General features: G+C 43.5%; 1 protein-coding gene across 1 annotated transcript in view; it reads right to left on the bottom strand.

Moving 5' to 3' along the window:
* Positions 1 to 19,998: 19,998 nt before the first annotated feature.
* Positions 19,999 to 24,611, bottom strand: part of CASP8AP2 (caspase 8 associated protein 2) — a 35,750-nt gene continuing 31,137 nt past the window's right edge. The window contains exons 10-11 of the mRNA XM_075923878.1: positions 23,348 to 23,447; positions 19,999 to 22,783 (exon numbers count right to left, since the gene is read on the bottom strand). Of these exons, the coding sequence (XP_075779993.1) occupies positions 22,727 to 22,783; positions 23,348 to 23,447 (157 nt within the window). The 3' untranslated portion in view covers positions 19,999 to 22,726. The remainder of the gene's footprint in view (positions 22,784 to 23,347; positions 23,448 to 24,611) is intronic.

The following is a 24,611-nucleotide window of genomic DNA, read 5'->3' as shown; positions in this document are numbered from 1 at the left end:
CATCAGTGGCTCATGTCTGAAATAGAAAAATCCCATGTTGTTAAAGCATCCCACATTTCTACAAAATGGGAGCTTTTTCAGCTGTTTTCAACAACACTGTTTCATCTTGCTTTATAACACATGCATAAGGGAGGAGATTTTAAAACTTCATAAGTTTTCCAATCAATGGTTCAGTAATACAGACAGAGAATTAAGATCCTATTAAGGTGGTGAGTGACAGATGCAAAAACAAGATCGTACCAAGCACTTAGAGACAGATTTCAGTGATAAATTTGATGCTACTTCCTCACTTACATCATATCCTTTCTATGATTTAAATGGTTTATTTTTGTTTGCCCAGTCTGTTTCAGTGGCAGTGACTCTTTCTTTGCTTTTGAATACGATACAGCTAGTACAGCGTGTTTTCAAGAGATAACCCATGCAGGCAAGTTAATTCAACTGTGGGTTCTTTGGAACATAGGCCTGAAATGAGACTTTTCTTGCTACTACTTTACAGCCCTAATCCTATGGCTTCCTACCAACTATAGCACAATCCTGAAGTTTTCATGTAGGCTGCAACCCTGCAAATATTTGAGCATATTTCTAACCTTGCACCTCTGGGTAGTCTCATTCAGTTCAACAGGAATACTTGCATGCAAAGAGTTTGCAGGAAGCGGGATTTTATTAGGGCAACCTTTACTAAAGTCAGCAGGGCTTTGGCTTGAACAGTACATTTAGGATTTGTGAGTATCTTTCTAGATAGAATGGGAAACACAACTGAGTGGTTTTTAAGATTTTTTTTTATCAGTGAGTGTAGCAAAAGCCATTTAATTAGCTGAAGTCCAAAGGCTCTTCTGCTTGTCATCAAACAAGAATTAAGTTCTGCAACATGAGCCCTTGGTTTCTGAGGCAGCTCAGTGAGGCAGGTTATAGAAATTCTGTGGGAGCTTTCAAAACTGTTTTTTTAAAATTAATGTGAACATAGATATTCTGTCTAGTATCACTTCCCTTAGGGTATGTCTATACTACCCTCCTAATTCAAACTAGGAGGGTAATGTAGGCATACCGCACTTGCAAATGAAGCCCAGGATTTGAATTTCCCAGGCTTCATTTGCATGAAGCCGGCCGGCACCATTTTTAAATGCCGGCAGTTCGAACCCTGTGCCGCGCGGCTACACGTGGCACCGAGTAGCTAGTTCAGATTAGGCTTCCTAATGAGGAGGCTTCGTGGAATGAGGAGTACAGCTAGTTCGGATTGTATGCCTACATTACCCTCCTAGTTCGAATTAGGAGGGTAGTGTAGACATACCCTTAGATTTCACTAAGATGGTAAAATACTGGAAGTCACTGGAACCTCATCTATACTAGGACTCTCCTGTGTTTATATCAATTGAACTGGTCCTAGCAATGGTGGGAATTTTAGCAAAAAAATTCACTGGTGGGGATTTTTTTCTAAAATTCTCTAGCAAAGGCAAAGTTGAAGCTGTACGAGTGTGGTTTTTACTAGCCTGGGACTTGGCAATTATGTTATTCCATTGTGTTTCTTCTCTCTCATGTAAAGAGTGTTTAAATGAAGCTATAAATCAATTTGTCACCGCTAATGTTGAAGAACAAGTTCTGATAGAATATCCTAGGAGTAGAGAATATCTTGACTTTTGTTGGAGAAGAAATAGGTTGGTTTAATTGTGTAGGGAACATAAGCTATATTTGGATTTAGGCTTGAGTAACTTTCATTGGTCAGATGTTTAATGCAAGTTAAATTACTAGAAATTTGAAGCAGTTTTCTGGTTCGTAGGCAAAAGGTTATTAAAATAAGGCCAAACACTTCCCCTGAACTTAACCCAGGCCTGATCATTCTTTTCCCGGTATCTCAATCCATTGCCACAAGGATGTGTTGGAAGGTCAGGGAGTAAGTAAACACTGACAAATTATTAATTATATTTTTAAAATGATGTCTTGGGCCTAAATGAAAGTCTGTTGATAATTTCATGAACGCATCATACTTTCTTGTATCCTGTTTTCAAAGGACATCCATTTGTGGTTATTATGATATGCACACACTGCTAACCTAGAATCTTTGATGTGACTTCAAATGCCAGGGATGCCAGCTCATTGACTTTCTTCAGATATTGGCCTCTGAAGATATTTAGGTGTCCCCTAAAGATGAGTAAGGATATAGCCTATTTTCTTCCCTGGACTGGCCATCCAAAGAACAAAAGGTGAAAGCAGTGGCAGATTAGCCACTGGAATAACATGGTCCATGCTTAGGGCTGAGGTAGCCTCTGAAAAAATGGGCACCCCAGGCCCAGACCCACTCTACCCATCTGGTGTTCCTGCCAGTGAGTGGGAAAAAGTCCATATGTCCTGACCCCATTTCCCAACAAGAATGCCATGTGGGGAGGGAAGCCACTGTGCCCTGACCCCATTTTCCTGGCAGGAGCACTGAAAGGCTGGTGCAGGGGGGACTTCACATGGAATGAGTGGGAAGGGGCCCCCTCTTGCTCTAACTTAGGCCTCCACAATCTCCTAATCCAGTGAAAAACTCTGACCATCTGGTAAACCAAGTCTGAAGTGTACAACTCTTGCAGAGAGAAAGAGAGAGAAGAGACCAAAGTCTTTCCCTCCCCCAATGCAAAAAAACCCAACGACAACCTACTAGTAAATATCAACTTAGTTCCAAACTAATCCCGATCACGTGAGCTGAAGACTTTAAGAAGGTGTGAAAATCCTTCTGCAGAGCAATTCAAAAATAGCTCCAAGGCCCATTAATATGACTGAGTGGGTGTAAGTGTTTCTCTCTCTGTTTGTTACTAGCTGTTCCCCAAAGTCGACACTTAACCCCTAAAATCTGTTAGCAAGAGATGTCTGTTTTAAAGGAGAGTCATTCCAAAGACAAGGAGAGTGTGGGATTCTAGAAATCATTGTGTATTTGTGCCAGACTGCCAGAAAGATGTGAGCACTGTGTTCAAGTACGGTGGAGAAACAGATTAAATAAACCACAGTTTGATGTAGTTTCTGTGAGCTGTAAAGCTCAACGAGAGAAAGCAGCCAATGGAGGAAGTTACTAGGAAATCATTCTAAGGGCAATAATTCCTTAAAACCAAAGCAAGAACTAGCCTTTGCTTTTAAGGGGTGCCTAGGAAAACTGCTGATTTAATCAAAGGGAACAACTTATCCTTGTAACCTTCCTGGAACATACTAACAACATTGTTTTCCTTAACTTGTTTATTACCATTGTTTAGCTACTTATTGTAGTAATTGGCAAGCGAGATAAATTGAACCATCAATATATTGCTTATACTTTAACTATAATCTAGATTTGATTATTGCATTTTTATTGTAAGCTTGATTTATGAGTTAAATTAGCTAACAATATTTTGCTTCAACTAACTTTTGTTTTCTAACTGCTTACTTAATCTTTTAATAAATGGATAAAAGATCTGCTGGAATGGTTTCTCTCTCCAAACTTCAACACAAAATAATGTAAGTAGAAGTAAAATGTAAAATTATTCAGATTTTTTCAGAACATATCAAACATTTTATTTCAGCTAGCACCTGATTATTCCTACAAGTGGGTCAAAAAAAGGTAGTCTAGATGTGGATCTTTCGAAAATACAACCCTTTTTTGAAAGATCCCTTATCCCTCATAAAATGAGGTTTACAGGATCTTTCGAAAAAGGCTTTATTTTTCAAAAGAGCCGCGTCTAGACTGCCGTTTTTGGTTTGGGTTTTTTTCGAAAAAGCTCTGTTTCAAAAAAAGGTGGTGGCCATGTTTATGCTAATGAAGCACGGGATATTTAAATCCCCGCTTCACTAGCAATTTCGACGTGCCTAATCTACATCTCTCTGTCGACAGAGAGGTGTACTCTAGATACAGCCCAAATGTGGTGCTGGCTTGTAGATGCAACAACAAAGGAGAGACAAGGCCCTCTTTTAATGGCAAAAAAAGAAGCAGCAGGGGAAACCTAGTATCTTTCTAGCAGATTAATATCCAGTAATGACAATAATACCCTTTGGCTAACAGAAGGTCCAAGTATAAAGGGACACATGAACATACAGCCTTGTCTCTGACAAAGTATTTGTTTCTTAGCTTGCTTTGCCACTATTTAAATAGCTCTATCTAGACTCTCTCGTATAGTTCTCATTTTCTCTGCTGCTATTATTTGAAGAACGTTTATTTGAATGACTGGATTGGCAGAACAGTAATGCAGTTTATATGGTGAAGACACTCCCTGCAATGGAAAAACTAGCCTTTTTATTGAAGCCCATCATTATGAGAAGAAAGCAAAAATCATGTAAGACCTAAAAGGAAAGGATCAGCAATACTGTTGCAACAATAATTTTCCAGTGTCCCTAAGTCTCTTTCTCACAGCGATATTATCTGAGTGCTTTTTAATATTCTGATCTTCAGAATCAAAGTAGTTGGTTGTGAAGGGAAAAAGAAATCACATGTTAAAATATCCCCTTATGATACACTGGTGAGGTTGTTTATTTATTTTAAATGTTACAAGTACAATAGTTATTATAAAAAGTAAATATCGTGGACAATTCTAATTACATTTTTTGAAATCCCAGAAAGACTCAAGTGACATTACAAGCTGTCCAAATGTGATTTTTATTTTTATATTGAACTTTTAAAAGACATGCACAGAAATGACTGGCACTGGTGAAAATAAATTTGTCATGTAGGGAAAATTGAATTTGGCATTTTTGTTTAGTTTTCTATTTAAACTTTAGTTTGATTCTTCTACATAACTATAAACGAATCACCTTTTGGCTCAAAGTGTGTCAGGGTGTTGTCCGTTACAATTTGCAAAGATTGAGTTACAAATGGGTTTATATGCTCACAGACTTGGACAGTCCCTACGAGAAAGAATCAATGGACACAAATCAGATAAACATAAAGGGAACAAATAGAAACCTGTTGGGGAACACTTCAATCTTCCTAATCACTGCTTAAAAGATCTTCAAGTTGCTGTCTTGTCACAAACCAATTCTACTAGCCAAATACATAGAGAGGCATTGGAATTACAATTCTTTCACAAGTTCAATTCTCATGCTAATAGCCTCAATTATGATGAGGGATGGTTGGGACACTATCAACCTAACATCCAATGAAGGTGCAAATAGCTCTTTGTGTAGATTCCTGTGTAAATTCCCATCCTATCTATTGATTCTTACTTACTGATTCCCAGTTCTGTTTTTCCCTTTGATATTTTCATACCCTCTGCTCCTTGTTTCCCTCCTCCCCTTCCCCTCCCTTCTCCCCTATTTATTTTGGGACTGTACATCCTAAACTCAAAGCTCCAGTCATCTGAAGAAGTGGGCTGTGCCCATGAAAGCTCATGATACTATCTACATGTTTTGTTAGTCTGTAAAGTGCTACCGAACCATTTGTTGTTTTTTAAGTTTATCCTGTACAGACTAACTCAGCTACCCCCTGAGACTTTTAAAAGACAGACGTATTACCAGGGACTGCTGTTGTAACTCCTATTATTCAACTATTTATAATTTCATTGTTAATTAAGTTACCAGTTTTTCTGAAGGATAGTTTCTATGCAAAAAGTGAAATGTTAATTTACCAATACTCTTTCTGCAGTACTTCTACATGCTGTAATTTAGATCTCTTCACTTCAAGCACATACACATATCTATCTACTCCACACTTTCACATAAATGTTACGACATTTTTCTTCTGCTTACCTTATGAGAAATTTCTTGGTTATTGGTATCTTAGAACATTACAGATGGATTATAGACTGTTGTTGAATGGTATAGCCCAAAGAGCTTCCTTTGAAATTGGTATTCTTTTTGTTTGTTTGTTTGTTTGTTTTTGAAGACCAAAGACATAGATGTGGAACATTTGGCACGCTGAACACAATTCATAGTTCTGTGACTGCTGTGAATGCTGGGATCACTGAGCCCAAACTATATATGCCAAGTTTGATCAGCTGGTGATGGAATGGTGCCTCTAGCCAGAAATATCGTGCAATTAATTTTAGTCAGTGGCTTCTAACAAAGCCATGTCCCAAGGCTGAGAGTGTACTTCAATGTTTTATAATGTCCCTGCTAATTATTTTCTTCAAATTCACAAAGGCTATGCCTCCTTGCTGTTCTGATTAATAAATTGAAAGTTTATTTTGTAAAATGAATAAATAGCCTTCCTTTACCATGCTAGTGATTCTTACTTTTTCTTTACATTCCATTAGTTTACATGTGAATCAATGGCAAGTGATCAATCGGTCATGTCCGATTTCACAGTCTGTTGCCTAGTGAGTTAAATTAGCATCTGTTAGGAGGATACTTTGAAACTATAGGCAGCTCAACGTGGATATTTATGAAAGTGGACACCCATAAAAAGACGTCTCAGTAGCTTTTGTTAGCCACAGAATCAGAATTTGTTAACTTTCAGGGAAAATGTGCAGCTATGTTCAAAAGAGACCCAGATTTTCAAAGATGTGGTGTAAGGTACAAAGTTCACTGTGGGCTTCTCTTCTCCACTGGACCTCTGCCCAAGTCGACCATTTCTTGAGAAAGATTCTTTGTGCATCATCTCCCACGTCAATTTCATGATCTTAGTTTCACAGTAAAAACATAAGAACGGCCATACCGGGTCAGACCAAAGGTCCATCTAGCCCAGTCTCCTGTCTGCCAACAGTGGCCAATGCCAGGTGCCCCAGAGGGTGTGAACCGAACAGGTAATGATCAAGCGATTTCTCTCCTGCCATCCATCTCCACCCTCTGACAAACAGACGCTAGGGACACTATTCCTTACCCATACTGGCTAATAGCCATTAATGGACTTAACCTCCATGAATTTATCTGGTTATCTTTTAAACCCTGTTATATTCCTAGCCTTCACAACCTCCTCAGGCAAGGAGTTCCACAGGTTGACTATGCACTGTGTGAAGAAGAACTTCCTTTTATTTGTTTTAAACCTGCTGCCCATTAATTTCCTTTGGTGGCCTCTAGTTCTTATATTATGGGAACAAGTAAATAACTTTTCCTTATTCACTTTCTCCACACCATTCATGATTTTATATACCTCTATCATACCCCCCCCAGTCTTCTCAATGTCCGTAATATTTTCCCTGCATTTTTTATTGTGCTCTCTGTCTCAATGACTGACTGTAAATGTATAACTAAAACGAATTATCTCTGATTTATTAAGTTTCCTTTCCCATTTCCAGCAGATGTGATATAGCAGTGTTTTGCTACAGTCACCTTCAACATAGATGCATTTTCCAGTAACCCTTAATGAAGACACATCGGGCTTTTCTTGGTTTATTTAGTTGTACTACAGTAGTGCCTAGAAACCCAACTCAAATCTAGGCTCCATTGCACTAGACATTGTACAAACATTATAAATCCCAAAAAGCTTCAAGTCTACCCACCACGGCCTTTCTCCCATCGCTTTTTTTGTCTGATATAGATGGAGAACTGAGCCATAGCATAAGTTTTCATGGCAGAGTTAACTTGACTGATTGGTACTTCAGCTACCCTAGCCTAGGTATGAGCAGCCACACAACAAGGCCATAGAAGGGTTACTATATCCTTATTAGTACTGCCCTCCTCATGGAGGACTTCTGGGAACATATCACATGGTTCCTCGTGCTGCAGTGAACTGAGCAGCTCTATGGCTTTTTTCCCAGTGATTTGTGAGAGAACTTAGCAGTTCTTCTGGGAACAGATGGTGAATTGTAGGAAGACACTGGAGGACTATTAGCATTCAAGGGAGGTTTAAGGGCAACAAATGTAACCCTGAATAAAAATGTATCCTTAGAAGAATTTAATGATTTGCCCAAATAAATCTGTAGTTGACTAAACCCTGATTTTCTGACTGTGTGGTCAGTAGTTCTGAACATACTTGTTATTGTGTTAATTTGGGGAATTTGTTTATGTATAGCTGATGAATTCTCTGTAGGTTTATACATTCTCTGCATCTTTCTGTATCAAGCTGCAAACCCCATTATAAATGTGCAGCTTGTTTGCCTAAATCTGTTGTCCTTTTGCCTCAACATTGGGTTGGAATTCCAGGGACTAGGGATACACATGGCTAAGAATTGAAGATCTCTAAATCTGGATGGTCCTCTATTCAAAAAAGACAGTTACTTACCTCGTAACTGTTGTTCTTTGAGATGGGTTGCTTATGTTCATTCCATCTAGGTGTGTGCGTGCCCCGTGCACAAGTTCCTGAAGCTTTTTTGCCCTTAGCAGTACCTGTTGGGCCAGCAAGGGAGCCCCTTGGAGTGGTGCCAGCATATCCTAGCATATAACCCCCTGCTGGCTCTCCACCCCCTCAGTTCCTTCTTGCCGGAGATTCCGACGAAGGTGGAGGTGGGCAGGATTGGAATGGACATAAGAAACACATCCCAAAGAACAACAGTTATGAGGTAAGTAGCCGTCTTTCTTCTTCGAGTGCTTGCTTATGTCCATTCCGTCTAGGTGATTCCAAGCAAACCCCTAAGGAGGCGGGGTCGGAACCTAGAGCGAAATGGACTGCAGCACCTCCTGGTGACCTACTGCTACATCCTGACTAGCCTGCTGTGTGATGGCATAATGGTTGGCGAAAGTATGGACCGAGAACCAGGTGGCTGCCCTACATATGTCCACGACTGACACCTGGGCCAGGAAGGCTGTGGAGGATGCCTGAGCCCTGGTCGAGTGGGCTGTGAGAGGTGGAGCTACCTTCCCTCTAAGGTTATAACAGGTCTTGATACACGACATGATCCATGATGATATTGGGGAACCCTTCATCCTGTCTGCTATGGAGACAAATAGTTGAGTGGATTTGCCAAATGACCGCGTCCTGTCTAAATAAAAGGCGAGAGCCCTCCTAACATCCAGCAAGTGCAGCACTTTCTCTCTCTCATCTGCATGCGGCTTAGGGTAAATACTGGTAGGAAGATCTCTTGGGACATGTGGAACAGGGAAACTACCTTAGGGTATGTCTACACTACCCCGCTAGTTCGAACTAGCAGGGGTAATGTAGTCATCCGCAGTTGCAAATGAAGCCCGGGATTTGAATTTCTCGGGCTTCATTTGCATGAAGCCGGCCGGCGCCATTTTTAAATGCCGGCTAGTTCGAAACCCGTGCCGCGCGGCTACACCCGGCACGGACTAGCTAGTTCGGATTAGAAGCCTAATCCGAACTAGCTAGTCCATACCGCATCTAGCCGCGCGGCACGGGGTTCGAACTAGCTGGCATTTAAAAATGGTGCCAGCCGGCTTCATGAAAATGAAGCCCGAGAAATTCAAATCCCGGGCTTCATTTGCAACTGCGGATGACTACATTACCCCTGCTAGTTCGAACTAGCAGGGTAGTGTAGACATACCCTCAGGGAGGAAAGCCGGGTGGGGAGGCGCATCGACACCTTGTCCCTAGAAATCACCGTGTACGGTGGTTCCAAGGAGAGGGCCCATAGCTTGGAGACCCTTCTAGCCGAGGTAATGGCTACCAGAAACGCCACCTTCTATGAGAGGTGGGAAGAGAACAGGAGGCCAGTGGCTTGAACGATGGGCCCATAGGCCCCCTCAGTACCAAGTTCAAATCCCACTGGGGTATAGGCTGCCGGATGTGGGGGAATAACCTGTCCAACCCTTTCAGGAAGCGCTTTACAATGTCATGCACAAAGACTGACCTGCCACCCTCTCCCTGGTGAAAGGCTGCAATGGCCGCCAGGTGCACCCTAATCGATGAGGTGGATAACCCCTGGCTCTGGAGGTCGAGGAGGTAGTCTAAAATAATGGGGAGCAGGGCCCTTTCCGGTAGACCCAGATAGAAAACCTTTTCCATTTGGCTAGGTAGGAGGATCTAGTAGAGGGTTTCCTGCTTTCCATGAGCACCCTCCTTACTGGGGTGGAGCAAAGGAGCTCCCCCTCCCACACCCACTGATCCACCAGGCCTTGAGGTGTAGGGACTGCAGGTTCATGTGGCACAACCAACCATGGTCAAGCTCCTGCATTAGGAGGTCCAGGACCATCGGGAGGGGGATGGGCTCCTCCACCAACAGCGACACCAGTGTCGTGTACAAGTGTTGTCTGGGCCAATCCGGGGCTATGAGAATGAGCATGATCCCATACCTCCTGACCCTCAAGATCACCTCGTGGACCAGGGGGAAAGGGGGAGAGGTATATAAGAGGCCCACCAGCCAAAGCCCCACCAGGGTGTTGCCCATGGAACTCCTCTCCTGACACCTGTAGAAGAAGAACTGGGGGCATTTCCTGTTGGCATGGGACGCGAACAGGTCTATCAGGGGAGTGCCCCACCTGTGGAAGAGAGAGGACGCCACCTCCCCTTTGAGAGACCACTCATGATCCGAAAAGATCCGACTGAGGCGGTCTGCCATGGTGTTGAAAGAGTCCAGCAGGTACGTGGCCTGCAAATGCGTCCCCTGTGCAATACACAGATCCCAGAGGGCTATTGTCTCCTGGCACAGGGGAGAGGAACAAGCACCATCTTGATGTCTGATGTAGTACATCGCCGTCGTGTTGTCCATGAGAACGGACAAACACTTCCCCCTCAGTTGGGGAATAAATGCCTGGCAGGCCAGATGCACTGCCCTTATTTCCCAGACATTGATATGCAGGTTCCTCTCTGCCTCGGACCACATACCTTGGGTTCGGAGATCTGCCAGGTGGATTCCCCAGCCTGCGTTGGATGCATTTGTCACCAGTTGGGCCATGGGGGAGGGTTGATGGAATGGGACCCCTCTGCACACCTCCGCGTCCTTCAACCACCAGTCCAGGGTCGTGAGTATCGCTGATGGGACCATAACCACCATATCGATACAGTCACGGGCTGGCCTGCATACCATCGCCAGCCAGTTCTGGAGGGGTCTGAGGTGCAGCCTGGTGTAGTGCACCATGTATGTGCATGCTGCCATATGATCCAGAAGCCTTATGTAGTCCCGCACCGTGGTCATGGGAGCAATCTGGAGGATGCATATGATATCGTTCAGGGCCCAGAACTGTGCCCAGGGCAGGGACGCCCTGCCACTTACTGCGTCCAAGTGAGCTCCTACGAACTCTATTGCTTGGGTAGGGATACGGGTAGATTTCTCTACATTCAGTATGAGTCCCAGTCAGTATGAGTCCCAGTCGCAGGAACACCTACCTGGCCAACCTGACATGGGACAGTACTTTGTCCCTGGACGAGGCCCTGATCAACCAGTCATCCAGGTAAGAGTAAACATGCAGCCGCTTCCTTTGGAGGAATGCTGCCACTACCGCCATGCATTTGGTGACCACCCTGGGGGCCGTGGAAAGGCCAAAGGACAGCACTGAAAATTGGTAATGATCCTCCCCCACTGTGAATTGGAGGTACTTCTTGTGGTGGGGGGCAATTGAAACATGGAAGTACGTATCCTTCAAATCAAGGGCGGCGTACCAGCCTCCTAGATTGAGGGAGGGGATGATGGAGGCTAGCGTCACCACCCTGAACTTTGACTTTCTGATGAAGGAGTTGAGTCCTCTGAGGTCCAGGATGGGGCGAAGGCCCCCTTTGGATTTTGGGATCAGGAAGTAGCAGGAATAGAAACCCCTACCCCTGAGGGACAGGGGAACCTCTTACACTGCCCCTAGGGATAGTAGCACTGAGACTTCCTGCCTTAGTAGGGTCTTGTGAGAGGGGTCCCTGAAGAGGGACAGGGAAGGGGGGGTAGAAGGGTGGAGGTGTAAGGAATGGGATAGAATATCCCCTGAGTACTATATCCAGCACCCAGTGGACCGTGGTGACAGAGCACCAGGCCTGGTAAAAAGGGGCCAGTCTGTGGTAAAAGGGTTGATCTAGGGAAATGGCTGGAACTCCGTCCTCGGGTGTTCCCTCAAAACCCTGGCCTGGGGCCCTGGGACTTACTAGAGGGTCCAGGGTTTTGCTCCGAGGGTCCCCGAGACCTCCTCCTATTTCCCCTAGTGGAAGGGGTCCTAGGCTTCCTCCTACCACCAAACCTTTGCCCTTGCTGATAACCCCTCTGAGGTTGGTAAAGGGGGGATGCTGTGGGGCCGGGGTGTGTATGCCCAGGGACTTTAAGATGGCCCTGGAGTCTTTCAGGCTATGTAGTTTGCCATCCGTTTGCTCCGAGAACAACCCAGAGCCCTCAAATGGAAGGTCCTGCAGCGTTGTTTGAACCTCCTGTGGTATACCTGACACCTGTGGCCATGGCTCGAGCCGCCATGTCCGCTGCGTCTAGGGCAGCCTGCAGTGCCATTCCGGAGACTATTTTCCCTTCCTCCAGAAAGGTGGCAAACTCCTGCTGCGAGGCCTGGAGAAGCTGTGCCCTGAACTTGTCCACTGCCACCCAGGAATCATATGCATAACGGCTGAGCATCGCCTGCTGATTTGTGATCCTCAGCTGCAGGCCCACCGTAGTGTATGCCTTCCTCCACAAGAGGTCCAATTTTTTTGGCTCTTTACTCTTTGGAGTAGGGCCCCACTGCCTCTGCCTCTCTTTCTGGCAAGCCGCCTGGACCACCGCGGAACCCAGCGGTGGGTGTGCGAAGAGGTGCTTGTGTCCCGCCTGAGGCACAAAATACCTCCTTTTGTGTCGGGGGGATGGAGGCCGGTGTCTGCCATAGAGTTTTAGTTATCTTTGCGACATTCTTATTAAGTGTGAGGGCAATTCTGGTCGGGGCATCTGCTGTGAGAATGTCCACAATCGGGTCCTTTGCCTGCACCCCCAGGTTTTGCGCAAGGCATCTGAGGAGATCTTGGTGGGTTCTCATGTCCATGGTGGGCATGCCCGGAGAAGGGTCTGCCAAGGCCTCGTCTGGTGATGAGGACAAAGACTCCACCAGCTGAGGCTGGACTGCAATTGTGGCAGCTGGTTCAGTCCTGGGGTCTGGACTCCATGCATGGCCTACTATCGGAGGCTGATGTAGCACTGAATCGCCTCATGACCCCGGGGGCCTAGGCCTAGTCTCTGAAGCCAGCTCCCTGATCAAAGGGGTGGCCAAAGAGGCAGACCTGAGGCCCAAGTGCGATGAGGCCACCCCAGACCCTGATCTCAATGGTTCTCAATGGCCTTCTGGGGATCCCGACCTCACCGGGCTTTCCCCCGATGTCCCTGCTCCCGAGGCCGAGCGCTCTGATCCTTCTTCCCCAGCGACTGTCTGCTCCATGCCTTCTTACTGGTTGACAGCACCGGCTATTGAGATCGGTGCCTCGGTGCCAACCGGTTATGAGATGCTTCCTCATGCTTAGGCGCCTCCGTGTCCCTGGATGACACAAAAGGGGGATGGAGGTTATGAACGAGAGGGTCTCTGAGAAGCCACTCTCAGGCTGTGTCTAGACTGGCCAGTTTTTCCGGAAAATCAGCTGCTTTTCCAGAAAAACTTGCCAGCTATCTACACTGGCTGCTTGAATTTCCGCAAAAGCACTGACTTCCTACTATAAGAAATCAGTGCTTTTTGCGGAAATACTATGCTGCTCCCGTTCGGGCAAAAGTCCCTTTTGAGCAAAACTTTTGTGCAAAAGGACCAGCGTAGACAGCTGAGATTTATTTTCTGCAAAAAAGCCCCGATCGCAAAAATGGAGATTGGGGCTTTTTTGTGGAAAAGTGCGTATAGATTAGCCACGGACACTTTTCCGCAAAAAGTGCTTTTGCGGAAAAGTGTCCATGCCAATCTAGATGCTCTGTTCCGAAAATGCTTTTAACAGAAAACTTTTCAGTTAAAAGCATTTCCGGAAAATCATGCCAGTCTAGACATAGCCTCACTGTTCTTGAGGAGAAGCCATGTGCAGGAGGGAAAGGAAGGAGCCTGAATTTCTTAGAGGACTTCGGCTTGAAGAGTCTATACTTCAAGAACTGTCCAGAGTGGCAAGGAAACAGAGACAGGAAAAATGTGTGTAGGTATGTTTATTTTCCCTAAATTGCTCGCTCTTTCAGGCTTAGCAAAGAATACTGGAGTTTTTAGACTCCCGTGCAAAGTACAGCCAGATGTATGTTTTGCTGGACTTTAACATGTATCCCATATTATTATGTACCCCCTAACAGATTAACTTTAAACTAGTTTGATGGGATTCTGGGGGATGTGTAGTAACTGCTGGGAGATGGCACTAGCTTCAAGGCTTAGGCAACTGGATCATTGGGAGTCCACAGATGCCTGAAAGCCCCTCTTGGCTGAGATCCATATCTAGCATGCCTGCTAGAGGCACAAAGCCAGGGACAGTGCCTAAATTCTGCCCAGTTGTAGCAGGCTAAGAGCACATGTGGTTCTGCATTAGGATGTCCTTACAGCACTCTGGTGAGTGTCAAGTGGGGGTATCAACGAGATTATTATTGGTCAGAAAGAAGTGGATCTTGGATAGTTTATTCCCTGGTTGGCCCACTGCTTTTTTGACTATGCAACTGTCCACTATGAAACGAAAGTGCAGGAGCAGCAAGAGAATATCCTGAGACAACTACACCCTGAAAAATGCTACTGCAGACCAGACTGTCTGAAGCAGCCTCCTGTAGCTAATCCACAAGACACTAAAAAACAGCGTGCTGACTCTCGTGCTCATCTTCCTGAGTGAAGGCTGCTTTCATTTCCATAAGTGCTGTGGAAATGTTAATGTCTGCAAAGGGGAGAGCTTATTTACACAGATCTTTTTCTTCCTGCAACCACTGCTGCCTCTCCCATCTGTGGCTCCATTGGCATCCTTGTATCTCTTACATCTATGGCTTGCTAATATCCAGAAACAAAGAAGCCAACAGTTTTGCTGTGCCCCACTTTGGCACATTCTCGATCTGTAACTCTGACCACATCAAGGAAGGCGAGAGTCACGACTCGTGGTTGGTATTCTACTTGGGGAGTGATTTGGTGACTGAGGTAGGTAGTATCTGGAAGCTGAGAGTTTCACTTAGCCAAAATAGCTTCCTCAGAGTCTCCAGATGCAGCTCTTCTGTGGCAGCATGGTGATATACCTGTAATAAAGCTAGGCTCCCAGAAAATGCATCTTTGTTTTGGTTCAGGATTAAGGATGAACCCATAGGAAGTGGCTCTCAAACTTTCCAGACTGCTGTACCACTTTTAGGAGTCTGACTGGTCTTGTGTGCCCCAAAGTTTCACTTTTCTTAAAAACAACTTGTTTACCAAATCAGGCATAAACATACACAAGTGTCACAGATCCTGAAAATTCCTGTGACCAGTTCCTGAAAATTTGCTCACTTTCTTATTTAACATATAATTGTAAAATAAATCAATTAGACTATCGTGAACTATAGTTCAGTGTATACTACACAGAGCAGTATAAACAAGTCATATGAAGTTTTAGGTTGCACTGACTTTGCTACTACTTTTTATATAGCCTCTTGTAAAACTAGGCAAATATCTAGATGTGTTCCTGAACCCGCCCTGGAAAGACCTCCACAATGATATTTCACTAACCTTGATTATGACTATAAATAGCTTAAAAACAAAAAATTAGTTAGGCTGAAAATGTCCAATTTCAAAACAGAAAGATTCAAAACACTAATGTATACCTGGTTGAGAACCACAAGTACAGGGTTTTTGTTTTGGGGCATAAGGAATGCTGGTTTGAATGTTAGTATCTTGGTGGTGACTGTGGGACTGAGTCTTTTCTGAATTTATTTTTTGTGAAAGGTTTCCTGGGTTATATATGATGAAGTTTCATCTTGGAATTTGTAGAGCGTGTGGGGGAAAGTGATAACAGAGCCCACTAAAAGAAAATCACTGCAGAAATCCCACATTTCATAATCACTTAGATGCCTTATTCAAAGTGAGGAATGGGTGATATGCAAGAATTGGGCACATCTACAGCCTCTTCACCCTCATAGAATGAGTATGATTGGGGAAAATCTGATCAAGGAAATAGAGCTCAGTGTCTTCAGACCTTGTACTGAAAGAGCAAAATTAAGGTTAGATGCCCTTCACAGCTATAAAAAGTAACGAATCTGTTGATGTGGGGAAATTATGTATCAGTTAGTCAGGCCTGGTCTATGCTAGGAAATTAGGTCGGTATAACTATGTTGCTCAGGGATATAAAAAATCATCCTAACTACCATCACTCCAGTGTTTGTGGGAGTGTTACACGTATGTGGCTAGGAGAATCCCTCTTCTTTGCATAAATAGCATCCTCCCTGAAGGGCACAGCTGCAGTGCTTGAAGTATTAATAAACTCAATTTTTTCTTGCCCATTCTACAGTAGAAACTGCTTCCTTTTATACTAATACCAGGCAGCAGGTGATAAGTTACTAATTGCACTTTTCTTATATAATATGCCCATGCTCCACCCACTAATCTCTGAGTAATTCAAGATAATTTGATCACCCTCCCCCCAAAAAAGAAAGGACTGAGTAAACTATACTAAACCGCAAAACAATGAGGAGTCCTTAAATGTTGTTTTTGCTGACAGACTACTATGGCTTCCCCTCTGATACTTACACTAAACCCAGTTACTAGTTAGTGATTTTCCTCTTGGCTTTGTCTTTCCTATCTTTCACCTGAAGCCCCTTTTCCTGGTGCTTTGCTGGCAGTGTAAAACCAAGGCCATCTATATACGTGAAAGAGCAGACTGGAGCAAACTGACTGTAGTCTTCTTCAGCAACACCAGAAGGTCCAACTGCTAGTGGCTAAATCAGGCCGGGGCAGCATACAGCCTGCAGGCTGCATCCAGCCCACAAAGCCACTGGATCTGGCCTGCGGAGGCAGTGGGGAGACCCAGGCAGGCTCCCCTGCTTGACCCACACATGGAGTAGCAGGGCAGCAGAGGGTTGGGGGAAAGGAGGAGCTAGAGTGCCAGAGGCAGGTTCTGGCCAGGAGATTTACCAACCAGCAGCCAAACCAGCCTGCCTGCAGAGCTTAAAATGTTTCTGCCTGCTCAGCCATGTGGTTGAGTAACTGAGTAGGAGGGATGTGCTTCTTGTTAGCTGTTGTTCAAATAGGCAGCTCCCATTGGCCAGTTGCTGTTCAGAAACCGGCCAATGGGATTGTGCTGGGGTGGAAGCAGCATCTGTATCTTTTTCTCCCCCTGCCTCAGAGTCTAAGGCTACATCTACACTGCAGGCTTCTTGCGCAAAAACTGTTTTGCACAAGTTCTTGGGCAAAAGGTCTTGCGCAAGAGCGTGTCCACACTGCCGTGTGCTTTTGCACAAGAGCGCCCATGGCAGTGTGGACACTCTCTTGTGCAAGAAAGCTCTGATGGCCATTTTAGCCATAGGGCTTTCTTGCACAAGAAACCACTGTTGCCCATCCACACTGCCTTTTTGTGGAAGAGCTCTTGTGCAAGAGGGCTTAATCAATGTGGGGAGAGGAATAACTCATGCGCAAGAAGCCCTGTTTTTCAACACTTTACTGTAAATTTACTTGAGCAAGAATGCATGTGCAGTGTAGATGCTCTGCAAATTTTTGCACAAGAACTGCTGTTCTTGCCCAAAAAGCCTGCAGTGTAGATGTAGCCTAAGAGAAAGTGCCCTGCAGCTTCATTTGAGCGGTGTGCAGGGTAAGCACAGGAGCCTGCCTGGGGCTTCCTGCTGCCTCTGCGGGCTATATTTTGCCCAGGCCTGACCCAAGGCTATACTGGAGATCACAAACCTTTAAAAAAAAAAAAAAAAAACCACCACCCACACCCCCACCCACCCACCCCTGGAAGAAAGGAAGAGTAGTAAGTTGTCAGAGTGGTTAGCTAAGCGTATCCTTGAAAAAGCAGAGGACAGTGAGCTACTCTGTAGAGGCTGGTTCTCTGAAATAAGCCAGCTCCGCAAATAAGCCAGCTCCGCAAAGCTACAGCTAAAGAGATTAAGCTTAGTTAAGTGAATATGGATGCAAAAAAAACACTTTGCTGTGCTGTGTGTACCTTTTGGGAAACACTTTGTTTTGAAGAAGCTGATTCTGTAACACTGCAAATGTGTGTTGTGTTTGGCTTCCAAAGGGAAATCCTTGCAGAGGTCAACCCCCCACCAGACCTGCTGAATTAGTCCTGGTTTGCACACAAGGTTGCAACCCAGAGATCCAATCAGTATGTAATTGTACAATCCAATCCCCCCAAAAAAGTAAAGTAGAAGCACAAGCCTGCCACTAATACGTTTAGGTATGTCTATACTGCAAACACACACCCACAACTGGCCTGAGTTTGCTAACTCAGACTCACTGTAGTGGGAAGAGGTCCTATAGTTCACTCTCCAGCCAGAGCATGTATACTACAGTTGAACAATCCCTTAGCCCAAGCCCCATGAGACTGAGTAGGCTGACAAAAGGCCTTTAATTGCAATATAGACATACCCTTAGAAGACAAGCAATCTACCCAGGGACCATGCATACAAGTGGGAGTAGCATTAAGAAGTTTTCCAAAGCAGAAATTCCAACTGAATGGATTAGTTTCTACCCACCAGCCCAATTCAGCTCTGTCGATGTGAGATGGCATGTGTGTCTCCCTGTTCTTACTGAATAGATGGATGTACTCCTAAACAGTAAGTCAGGGTAAGGATGTAAAAGAGTAGTTGATAAGCCTAAGCTTATTAGGTAGTTGAGTCAACTACTTGCATTCCCTTCCCCTTGCTGGCCTCTGATATAGACGCAGCAGGGAAGAGGGGGAGCAGGTGCTGGGAGGCTGTCTGTTTTAAAAGCTGGTTCCCCCAGTACCATTTCCGCTATGCTGCTTGTCCCCTCCCATGCTGCTGCCTCTATCAGGGAAGCAAACATGGGGAAGGAGAGGAGGCTGTTTCAGCAGCAGCTCCTGTCCACAGGAGGTCCCAGTGGGGGAATTGTGACTCTCCACAGACAGAGGCTGCTGCCACAAAGCAGCCCATCCATAGCCAGTCATAAAATCATAGAACCATAGAGCTGGAAGAGACCTCAGAAGGTCATCAAGTCCAGCCCCCTGCTCTAGGCAGGACCAATTCCAACTAAATCAACCCAGCCAACGCTTTGTCAAGTCGAGACAAACACCTCTAGGGATGGAGACGCAACTACTTCCCTAGGTAATCCATTCCAGTGCTTTACCACTCTCCTAGTGAAATAGTTTTTCCTAATATCCAACCTGGACCTCCCCCACTACAACTTGAGACCATTGTTCCTTGTTCTGCCATCTGTCACTACCGAGAACAGCCTCTCTCATTCCTCTTTGGAACCTCCCTTCAGGAAGTTGAAGGCTGCTATCAAATCCCCCCCCACTCTTCGCTTCTGCAGACTAAACAGACCCAACTCCTTCAGCCTCTCCTCACAGCTCCTAACTCCCCACTTTGACTCTCTGTGGACAGGGGCTGCTGCGGGCTAGGAAGGCAGCCCCACTCAGTCCTGCTCATGCTAGGTCCAGGACCAAACTCTGCTGCAGCTCCGCACTTTAAAATGCAGTAGGAGTGGAGGGGGAGGCTGCCTGGATCCTACTGCATTTTAAATTGCAGAGCCATAGCAGGGTTTGGTCCTAGCATGAGCTGGGACTAAGCTGGCTGCCTTCCCCTATCGATTAGTTGATAGAATTTGTTTATCAACTACTTGATTAGTAAAATAACCTCTTTTTAACATCCCTAAGTCAGGGCAGATTTTTTGAAGGGTAGGAAGTTACTGGACTATCTATTTAAATAGAAAAACATCTTCTTCGTGTGGTACTAAATTTAAATGTTAATCTTACAACAGCAAAACATGCACTTTGAAATGGAGAAGGGGAGAAACCACATAATTCTCACATAGCATAAGAAACATTTGAGTTTAAGGAGGCTCCAGTTTTCTACCCAATCATTTTGTAGACAAAAATCTTTAATACATTAATAGTTCACTTCAAAATAAGCCAATACACAATTCAAGTAATCAGAATGCTGGCTAAGTACTTCCATGTTTAATGTTCTTCCAGAAGAAAGAAAACAAGAACTTTCCCACTATCCTTATTTATAGAAGCAGCTTTAATGTTGCTGCATAGCAGTTGCATTTGCCACACTATCAGCCAACAATTATTCAGACAGGTTCTTTTCATTTACCTGAGATTTTACAAGATAGACTGTAGGTTTATATACCTTACATTTTGCATATATGGAATCAAAATTCATATTGAAGAAATAAATTACAAACAATGGTACAAAAAACTTCAAGCCAACATTTTATCAACAAGAATGTAAGTCTGAACTTTACAAGGTTTTATTATTGGTTTGCATTGCTCTTACAGTAAGCAAATAGTTTATACAAAATAAACTTGGAATTGTACATAGTTAAAAATCTTTGGCTAAACAAATCTATATATACATATATATATACACAAGGTATTTTACATAACCGTTTGAGAACCTGTACATATACTTACAATAGTCAACATTTAAAAATAGTTTTACAAAAAGAAATCCAAGTCAGAATTAAAGCAATTACTTTTTCTTAATTATGAACAAAGAGAAACAGAAAGAAGGGACAAGTGTGCTTTATATTTGTTGCTTGCTTTTGTGCGAAGGAAAAGGAGGGGCAAGCACTGCCCCAGCAATAACTTCTGATTATTCCAGAAGAGCAAGCAAATGCAACTCTGCAAACTGACTATACGGAGATTAAACCTATTAATCAGTTTACTTATAGTAGTTTTAACAACTGGCGCAATTTGTTTTAGGGCCAAATATGGGGACATATGTAAAATTCCCACTGAAATCACTGGGAGCTACCTTAGGGCAAAATTTGATCATTAAAAGCAATTAAGTTTTAGCAGCAAGTATTGGTAAGATGGAAAACTGCCAATTGCAACACCACAACCTATGCTTAAATAATGCATTACTTCTGACAGTGTATAGGGTGCTGTCTGAAACAGGAGTTAAATACTTTGTGGCAATACAACAGTCATGACTCCATAGGTAGTATTTGAAAAACAGAAAACACAACAGCAGAATCATCAAGGAATAATCCAACAGTCTGTTAAGCTTCTAATTATAATATGTTTGTTACAGTTCCTCTTGAGGACATGTGAGACAGGGGAACAGCATATGGCGCGCTGATAATCTAATAAGAGTTCATTGGCTTTTGGAAAAATGCAAGCTAACCTAAATTGTAACACTATATTAAAGTTGGCAAAACAGGGTGAGGTCCTTACCAGGCATAACTCCAGGTACATTCAATTTATATTTTGACAGAGTAAGGACCACAGAATCTGGTTCTGAATCCTGGCATCTGTTTATTCAGATTACAAATTTGTCCTATGCATATGTCTAGTACGCAATTAACAGTAGAAGGATGTAAAATCCCAGTTAATCAATTAACTAGTTAAACCCACTGTGCTGCTACTGCTGGAGCTACTTGGTGGGAGAGGGGGGACTTCTGCACCTGACTGCCTCTGCCAGCTTCACCGTGGGAAGGGCAGCAGCAAGAGCCAGAAGCCTAACACATGAGGGGGAGCAGATCCTGCTCCTAACTCCCCCTGGGCTCAAGCAGCTCTCCACCCACGGTGGACCACAGGCTGCTCTGGAGTATTGGTTAACCAGTACCTAGTAAGCTTCACCCAGTAAGGGTGATGCTTACCAGGTAACCAGTTACTCATTCATATCCCTAATTAGCAAACTGTGGAAAAAATAGGCATCTGCAAAGAACTTTATTACATTAGACACAATAAAATGTTAAAGCATATTTTAAAGGCAACATACTAACTTTTAACAATAACAATTTCTAAGATTTTAAAGAATTCACACACACACACACACACACACACACACACACACACTAAACATCTTATGCAAGGAATCCTTTGAAGATTGATATGATGCTGCCCACATGTTAAAATGGACACAGGCTATCAGTGACTGTTTATTGCCCAGGGAAAATCCTATTCTAAATATAAAATTGCCTTTTACAAGGCAATTCACAATCCACATTTCTAAACTATTGAATTAGTGTGATAATGCACACTAAATTTTAGTGAAAAATAATTGAAGGTTTTTAAATGGTTAAATAAATGGACACTTCTAAGATTCAATTTAGAAAGGATAAAGTTTTGGCAAAATGACATGAACTTTTGGTAACTGTTTGTAACTGTAGCTGTCCAACATTTACTAGGTGAGGCTTTTTGAAAGAGTCTCAATAGCCAATTTTTCACCTTCAAAATAGCTCTTAGTAAACAAATACTCTACAGTAGTCACTCAGAAGGTAAGCAGTCATCTAAAAAAATGGCCATTGGTTTAATTCCTTGACACAGGGTCAGATTTTCCCACAACATGAATCCCACTGTCAGCAATTCATGCAGGAGGAAAAAAAAATTAACTCTCTCATTATGTGATAATCCAGGTTCTAGAACAACTGATTTTAGGGTTATAGCTATAATAAATTGTATTTTAAATTCACATGTGAAAAAACCCAACCCAAAAGAATATTCTGTGTTTACCACTCAAGATGTCCTCGCAATTGGACTCTAATCAATTATTTAGGTTTATAAAACCCATGTTTCATATTGCCACACAAAGTCTGTTTACAGCACCTGTAATGGGTTTCACTAGTTGTCACTAGCTTCATTCGACTGAGCAGGGTTCCTCAGTTATGTAAGAAGGTCAACAGAGTCATCAGTGCTTCAAATGGCCACTGTTCCATTTGTACAGGAACTTTCTCCTTTATTCATCCTGCTGGTTTTGTTTGGCTTTTGTTTTCCCCACCTGTGGCTGACATAACATTGACAGGCTGAAAAAATGAATTACTTATTTGAGCCAAGATGAAGCATTCCAACTGTATGGAGAAAAGTGGGCTTACTGAGTAGGTGTTCTGACTAGGATACTTCCCATAGTATCACCATAATAGAATAATCAGTCACTGCTGACAACAGCAAAACCCTGTACCACAATAGCAGGTTGCTTAATAGCTACTTGCATTTTGACTTTTTGAACAACTTCATTAACTGCTTGAATCTTTCTGAAACCTAAGGGGAGAAAAAACAAACCACCACATATTAGATGCTGAAATCCAGAGCATTAGCACAACATTAATCCTCCAATATTAGAATTTTTAGACATAAACCTGACTAACTGGATTTTTTCTTCTTCTTTTCATTTCCTCCCTACTTCCCATTAGCTTGCTCAGGGATTTTTAAGGGGGGGAAGGGGTTCAAAAGTGCTCAAAGAATGTAGAAATATGACAGTCAATGAATCTTCTGCTCCAGTTTACACATTCAGTGTTTGAAATTTTCATTCTTCATCATGATTATTGAGATTCAAAAAGGCTGGCATTCAGAACTACTTGATTTTCAACATAGTATTTCTGCCCAAGGACTTGACAGACAAATGATGAATGCTTACAATTCAAAATTTTAAAACCTTATCAAGTCTGAGAGATTTCCCTTTCCTCCAATCCCCCCCAACTATATGTACAAGACTAAAAGTAATTAATTAATTGGTGAAGCCTGCTATCCATTTTCTCATGTGCTTTAAAGCAATCAGAAATGTAGCAACACAGTCACTTGTCCAACTAAAATAAATCTATATACCTGATTTGGGCTTTTGTTTAGCCTGGCAGCTATGGAAACAAATGTTTTCCCTGACGGTCCATTTTTCTGACACTCCAATAGAATTTCTCGGTCATCATTTCTAAGAAAAAAATTCCAAGGTTAAATTAATTTTTCAACATTACTTTGACCCCTCCCCCCCAAAAAAACCCTTACATTTCCAAACTATGAAACATTAAAATAGTGCTATGAAGCTATCAAAGGGGACTTCCTTTTACTGATCTAAAGCTAACAGCAGCACACAAGCATCTATTAATGCAGAAATACATGCAGACAGTTTTTTGAAATAAGATTTTCACCCCTATAATTGTACAACAACAAAGGGCAATGAAGTTTACTCAGCCCAAAGCCTTAGAACCTAGGACTACAGCACTCAAAATTCATTGTACTACCACATTTTCCCTAATTTTCTATTACTCAGAGATCCCACATATTGAAATTTTGAGTGCTCCAGGCTCAAAATATTAAAAGCTGTGCTATTAAGAGTGCCAGTTATTTCATTTCCCCATACAGTACTCCTATTATCTACAGAGGACTTTAGTGATGAAACAGAAAAGAGTTAGGATCCTGTTCTCAAATCTGCCATTGATTTCCTGTGTGACCCTTGGATAGCTCATAACTTCTTTTTTGTACCTCACTTTAACCATCTGGAAAATGGGCATATTTACCATATTCACAGAGTGGCAGTGAAGAATAAATACCTGTTCAGTGCATTGTGAAGTGATAAGTATTCCAAACCAGTTTCCCATGAACAGATGTCCATATGATTAAATACACAAAACTACTAGGGCCATTAATTGGTATCATCAGAAGAGAAACCAAGAACTAAATGGATATGGAAACTAGGTCGCACGACTTAGGACAGAGGGCAATAGTTTTCAATGAGGGGGGCACTCCAAGAATCTGCTAAGTGGTCAAGGGTCACACTCTTCCATGATATTAATGGAGGAGGAGCAGAGTCTGGGATGGAGCTTGGGAGCAGAAGGGACCTTGGGATAAAGAGGGATGCAGGAGGAAATATGGAGTCGGGGGGAGGGGGGAGTTAAGGTGAAGGAGGGGTTTGTGACCTGGGGCAGGAGACTGGCGTGTAAGAGAGGATGCAGGGGGTTATGACCAAAGGCAGGGAATTGAGGTGCTGAAGGGGATGACAAAAGTATTGGGTTATGTGGGGTAGAGGGGTAGGAGTGGGGAGGACAGAAGGTTGGAGAGCAGAGAAGGACTGGGTGTGCCCGAGGCAGGCTTTGTC

Source organism: Pelodiscus sinensis, chromosome 3 (assembly GCF_049634645.1).
Source record: "Pelodiscus sinensis isolate JC-2024 chromosome 3, ASM4963464v1, whole genome shotgun sequence".
Taxonomy (NCBI): domain Eukaryota; kingdom Metazoa; phylum Chordata; order Testudines; family Trionychidae; genus Pelodiscus; species Pelodiscus sinensis.
Note: the sequence above shows the minus strand (reverse complement) of the source record. Positions and strands in the feature narration are given on the sequence as shown.